At 36.9% G+C, this 6,000-nt stretch overlaps 1 protein-coding gene across 1 annotated transcript; it reads right to left on the bottom strand.

Moving 5' to 3' along the window:
* Positions 1–1,032: 1,032 nt before the first annotated feature.
* LOC114744952 (E3 ubiquitin-protein ligase AIRP2-like) lies at positions 1,033–4,576 on the bottom strand. The gene is made up of 5 exons (XM_028933094.1): positions 4,223–4,576; positions 2,942–3,092; positions 2,795–2,861; positions 2,469–2,703; positions 1,033–1,275 (listed from the first exon to the last, which is right to left on the bottom strand). The coding sequence occupies exons 1-5, from the start codon at positions 4,300–4,302 to the stop codon at positions 1,065–1,067; spliced, it is 744 nt and encodes a 247-aa protein (XP_028788927.1). The 5' UTR covers positions 4,303–4,576; the 3' UTR covers positions 1,033–1,064.
* Between the last annotated feature and the right edge of the window lie 1,424 nt (positions 4,577–6,000).

Below are 6,000 nucleotides of genomic sequence, written 5' to 3'. Positions count from 1 at the left end.
AATGAAAATATGGGAGAGTTACAATGAGGTCCTAAAAAAAACTATAAAAAAGTTCTAATAATTTTTTTTTGTTCAATTGAAACCTCGTTGTATGCTAATCTTGTCGTGGAAACTATGATTGGACTTTAGTGGTCAAAACATGAGCAACATCTAGACTGGGGGGGGGGGGAAGCCCTTTGTGCTGAGAAAACGATCAGAACCTGTCATAACCACGATTTTGACAAGTAAAAACTCAACTTAAAAGTTGGGTTCAAACATGTTAATAGAACGCTCGTTAAAGAGGCTGACTACATGGCAAAGTTAGTTCATAGTTTAATAGGAAATTTTTGCATTAATCAACCTCCACCTTTTGATTTTGGGGCGGATCTTGGATGAAGGGACAGCCAGTCTTTACTTTAAGTTGTAATTTTAATTTGTATTATTAATATAGTCATCAGTTTTCAGTCAAAAAAAAAAAAAACCCGAACTAACCAACATAGATAAAACCCCAGGAAACCGCCTGGTATCAACATCTACGCATTCTTGTTCTAGCAATTCTTACTCAATGAAAAGGAAGAGGACCAAAAAAAAACAAACACAGATAAAGCTCAACATGGAGCACTTATTAAGCATCTCAAATAAAAGGGACCATGCATAAACCAGCCTTAACACCAAAGGAATTGAACTATATATATTCTGGTGAACACATTCAAGTGTGAGATGTGTCAGGAAAGAATGTGTCTGCCAAGATATCCACAATTAAATTTTAGTGAGGATAACAGGGAATGTGCCAAATCTCAAATGAACAAGTGATTCATCCAGTCTGTACAGAGGGATATACAAATGAGCTACATACAATTTTACCATTCTCAGACTTCACCACCAACCCACAACAACAAATCGGGCGGGTACTTCTCACGGTAGAAGCGGGAAGCAAGTAGTACTGCAAACTCTATATATTATATATTATATGGCTAAATTTAGCAGGAGCCGGATAAACTTCAGACTTTCTTGCAGCTAGTTTCAGAGGGAACTACTCATCCAAGGTGAGAGCCGGTAAGATCCATGTGTTGGCTGCAATCAGTTTATCTGAGGTGAGAGTCATAGGGGTCAAAAAGGGAGTCTGGAACAATCAGAGGCAACTTGTCTATGTACAGGAAAAGCCTTCTAAGATTCTCCCTCGTCACCGTCGCCATGTCTATTACGTCTCTACTATCAGTGAATACCCAGAGATCGCACGAGTTCACCCTCTTGAGGCTGTCCCTGCAGAAGGGGCATGACTGTGACCTTGTTCTCCTGCAACAGCATACCAAAGTGCTCATTTTTTTCAGCCAGTTCCAAGTTAACATCATGTGCATTGAGATTATTTAAGTGTAGTCCCTAAAGTATGGCAATTCATGTCTCGAGAAGATTGAGATAAATTTCTAAGGAGTCAAGCATATAGGATTAAGTTTTAGCACATTACTATACGTAATGCTCGGATCTGTCCATACGAATTTGGGATATACCCACCAACATGGATACATGCAGAAAAAGCTGTTTCATATAACACGGTAAGATGCATATAATAACCTGTGCAATAAAACAGCTGACTCACTGATATAGCCCCACCAGTTTATGCAACAACAATCATCAAGAAACGCAAGGCTCACAAGTGATCTAATGAAGCATCAAAACGGGGCCAACACCAAATGCATTTTTCTCCAACCAATCAGAAATCAGAGTCTGCACATGCCATACTTTGACCAATTGGCAACGCGTAAAGACAATTCATTATCATCCCTTGGGAATTAATAATTAAAAATTAAAAATCGAATCCAATCTACAGAAAAACTCTGGCTTTTAGAAACCTCATAAGTGATTGTACCTTCTTTGCATCCCAAAACACTAAATTTCATACAAGGGCAGCAAATGATTCAGATACATAAGAAATTAAAACGTCCCCAATCCAGAGAATTTAATCAAGTTTGTCAAGCATTAGAAAACTAAGACATGGCAAGTCACACAATGTATCTTCAGGAAAGAGGGGGGAAAGGCCAGCTATCAGGCCATGGAAAAGTCACCATACAGATCAATCAAACATCCATGCACAATCAAATTTTCACCTCGAGAAGATTTGAAAGATGCAAACGCATCCTCCTCTAACAACTGAATTTTTTCCCCTTGAATGCTCAGATTTCATGCTCAGGATTAACTTAGAAAAACACTCATTGATCCCACATTCAAGCCAGCGCCTTCACAATTAAATTCAAAATTTACTTGACTCAAGTGCTAATCAGCCAAGAGGATAATATTAAAGCATATAAGATAACACCCAATTTGCTTGACTCAAGTGCTTGAAATGCAAACTGTCAGAGCAAACTACATTCTACTTGCATCATAATTCTCATTTCTTAAAGTCATAACTGAGAAAAGATAAATGCTACCAACCCCCCCCCCCCACACACACACAGAGACACACAGAGAGGGAGGAAGAGGGAGAGATGTACCATTCACGGTAGCATTTCAAGCACATTGCATGGTTGCAGTTGGGCAGCACGATCTTACTATTCATCTCCATGCATATACCGCATTCTTCATCTCTTTCAATGTCAACATCTGAAGACGGCCTGTGTTCCTCATCATCTCTCTTTCGATACCGCTCCATGCATACAGCCTTTTGTTTTTTATCCTCTGTATCAGTGACCCCTTTCTGAAGTTGCAATAAAGATGGATATATGACCGCTGATCAAAGTTACAATCCCATAAATCAGCAACTACAAGAGGCTAAAAGGAAATGAACGTTTCAGATCTCAATAGAAAGGGATTGAGATACCATAGAATTCTCTAATACTTGCTTTTCTTTCATGCGTAGACATGGTGGTTGTCCCATCCACGTAAACCTTCAGCATGACACAAAAATTGTGACATTGTCCAAACTCCAAGCCCTTAATTTCAATATGAAGAAGCAAATAAAAAGTACCTTGTAAATTAGGATTCTTAGCAGCCCTAGGGCTCCCGCAAGATTACAGTCCGTCCATTGCACTAAAAAAAGAAACAGGTGTGCAGCTGGACTATATGACATTCTCATCTGAAGGCATGCACCATCATACTCCCTCGGAAAATCTGATGCCCTGCACATACATTAGAATGGTCAAACATTAATCTCCATTCTGATACAAATATTGCGAGTGTCTGGATGGAAGGAAAAAGTCGCCTTCCAAAGGTTACATTCGTAAATTCTCCAAGAAATTTCACTAAAGACTCGTCACAAACACATTTAAATTTGGAAGAAGAAAAAAAAGTATGAAAAACCCTAGGTAGGCAGTCTATCAATATAGCAGGAGATGGCAATGAAATGCTTGTTAGCCAGGTAAATTATTCAGAGAACCACGCATCCCATGTCAACGAAGACAATGTGACACAAATTAAAAGGAACACGAAATAAAGTAAAAAAGTAAGCCACAAAGTTATAAGATAATGCAATTGAAAACAGTGTCTCCTGGCCATAATCACCTAATTTGATAGGCAATGAGAACGGTGGTGCCCTATTAGAATCAAGGCGGGGGAGATTAACCCAAAATAGAAGTGAAAGAAAGAAAGAAAGAAGCAACCAACACCCAAGAGTGGCAATTGGCATGTTATCTAGAGCTTACAAGCCTCCACTCCTAACTGCTACAGAGTGAGAGGGGAACAAAGACCCAATCCTACAGCCATTGCCCCAAAAGAGGACGCAGAGCTTCAGGCTTCGCATTTTCAAGCGGGCACTTCTGACAAGAGGCAATACAAAGGCACAAGAGTATGAGAAGTCAGTGAGTCCATGATATTCACGATCTAGTAGGTATTGATCACACGACCAGAACAGGGATTCCAAAAGGAAACTTTCAGAACGTGCTTACAACGGGTTTAGCTTTAGGATTATCAAGTATTAAATTTTCGAACAAGAGAGAGACAACTGTGACAGAAGAGTTAAAATTGCATATTCCGTCTACTTTTTTTTTTTTGGGTACTTTACTTGAATGCTTCCAGCTGACCGAAAGGGAAAGCAAATACAAGCACCCAGAAAATGAACCCCAAAACAATACCTTATCGGCCAATCATCAACGGAAAAAATTGGGAAAATTTTCAAGGGGTTCTAACCTTGAAAGAATAGTAGTCGCCTTTACATTCGAACAGGATAAACAATTTATTACAGGAATCATCATCATCATTAAGCTAAAAATAATATAAAAAAAATCAACAAATTAAAAAAAAAAATCCTTACAGGGTATTGGCATGCTGGATATCAGCTTCAAGCACTTTCAAGGAGTCCTTGAAAGACTTTCGCATGGAAGCTATGTACATCTCCCAGAAAACCCGAAAAACAGAATTTTTTTTCCCAGTCAAAAATCAAAGACGGCCCCAAAAATTAATCCAAAAGAATCGCGCGGAAACAATATCACTCACGCACCAGAATCGCTCTCCCCAAAAACCCCAGAAGAAAGATTCATCCGGGTTTCCGAAACCCCTATACTTTCTCTCTCTAGCCTCCCTCGCTCTCACTCTAAGAGTAGTGGGCTTTCCCTGTCAGACACTGTGGCTATAGGGGGGTGCTTCGTGTTGCTTCTATGCTGTTCTTGAAAGCGAAGACGGAGCAGTTGGATGACACGTGGACACAGGAGCGAGTCGCGTCGCCAAAAACCATTATTGAATTGCAAATTGAAAAAATTATAATATTAGAGGGAAAAAGAGAAAGTGCGAGCGTGAATAAAGATGCACGAATGTGAGTCCGTGAGACGACGCCCTTATCCATACACACTCTCTCCCTCCCTCTCTTCTTTTCGGAAAAATAAGAAATTACGCCTGGGGTCCCCAATTTTTATATGTTAATAAATATTAAAACCTATAGTTATTTTCATTTTTCGCTAACTCAATGATCGTCTTAAATAAGATCTTAGGGAGAATTACATTCAAGTCCCACATAAGAGAAATAATCACTAAAAAGTCTCAAGTAACAACTGAGCAGCCTGTAATATTAAAAGTCCTACAGTGAGAATGACAACTTCTGGGACTTGTTTTTTAATTACTTGGGACTTCATTGTAATTCTCTCAAGATCTTATTGTATTGACTCATTTCTTTCTGACTTTTGTTTATGTGCCTGAGACAGCTTTTCTTTCTTTCCAAATGCATTGTGTTACACAGGGTGTTGTCATGTTATTATTTTTTATTTTAATTTATATACTATTTTTATATAAAATGTAAAACCTGAGATGAATTATAATATCTGTAGCTTATAAATAATAATTTCATATTATATATTTATTGAAATACAATAAATAAAATAAAATTTTTAAGGTTAAGAAACAGATATGTTTCGATCATTTCTCATAACAAAAAATACTCACGACATTTCGAAAAAGAGGGCAAAATACTCTAACCTTAATAGAAACATGATACTAACTCCGGTTTTAATAAAAGAATTATTTTGATTTTTAATTTGGTTTTAAATAAAAAATCCTAATCTATTTTGTCTATCATATTTATCTATTTTTTAAACTAATATTTATATTAATAGCATATATTAAATGTTTCATCAAATGATACTTAATTAGTAAAAATATTTTAAGAAAGATAACACTTATTTATACAAGTAATTAACTTAAATAATTTTTTAAATCTAATTAAATTAATCAGCCAACTTTTATATTAAAGATTGAAAGTAATATTGTGGAATGTGAGGGGGGAAAATGTGGTTATCACATGTAAATGAGTTAGGGACAAAAATACTCATAAATATTCTACAAGGGTACAGTTTTACTAGTCAGTTAAAAAAAAAAAAAAGAGTTGCTAAAATCTTCCGTTCATAATAGAAGCACATCAGCAAGCATTGGTCAAAAATGACAAAAATACATTGAGATTTCATTTCACTAAAATTGTAGACATGAAAATACATATACCCAAATTTGTATCAATTGAGGGAAATCTTCGGCACAACATTTTATAATGTGCGGAATCTACCTTGACCTCCTATTTTCTTAACCAGTACTTCTCACAAAATACAA

The sequence above is a fragment of the Neltuma alba genome, unplaced genomic scaffold, assembly GCF_004799145.2.
Source record: "Neltuma alba isolate B1F8T4 unplaced genomic scaffold, ASM479914v2 tig00004495_pilon, whole genome shotgun sequence".
Classification (NCBI taxonomy): domain Eukaryota; kingdom Viridiplantae; phylum Streptophyta; class Magnoliopsida; order Fabales; family Fabaceae; genus Neltuma; species Neltuma alba.
The sequence above is the reverse complement of the archived record's forward strand: the minus strand, read 5'-3'. Positions and strand labels throughout refer to the sequence as shown.

Bases quoted from the DNA above. Each gene is read 5' to 3' on its own strand.
- LOC114744952 (XM_028933094.1), bottom strand. From the start codon at position 4,302: ATGTACATAGCTTCCATGCGAAAGTCTTTCAAGGACTCCTTGAAAGTG. The intron at 2,862-2,941 runs GTACTTTTTATT...GTCATGCTGAAG, and splicing joins TAAGAATCCTAATTTACAAG to GTTTACGTGGATGGGACAAC. The intron at 2,704-2,794 runs GTATCTCAATCC...AACTTTGATCAG, and splicing joins AAGTATTAGAGAATTCTATG to CGGTCATATATCCATCTTTA.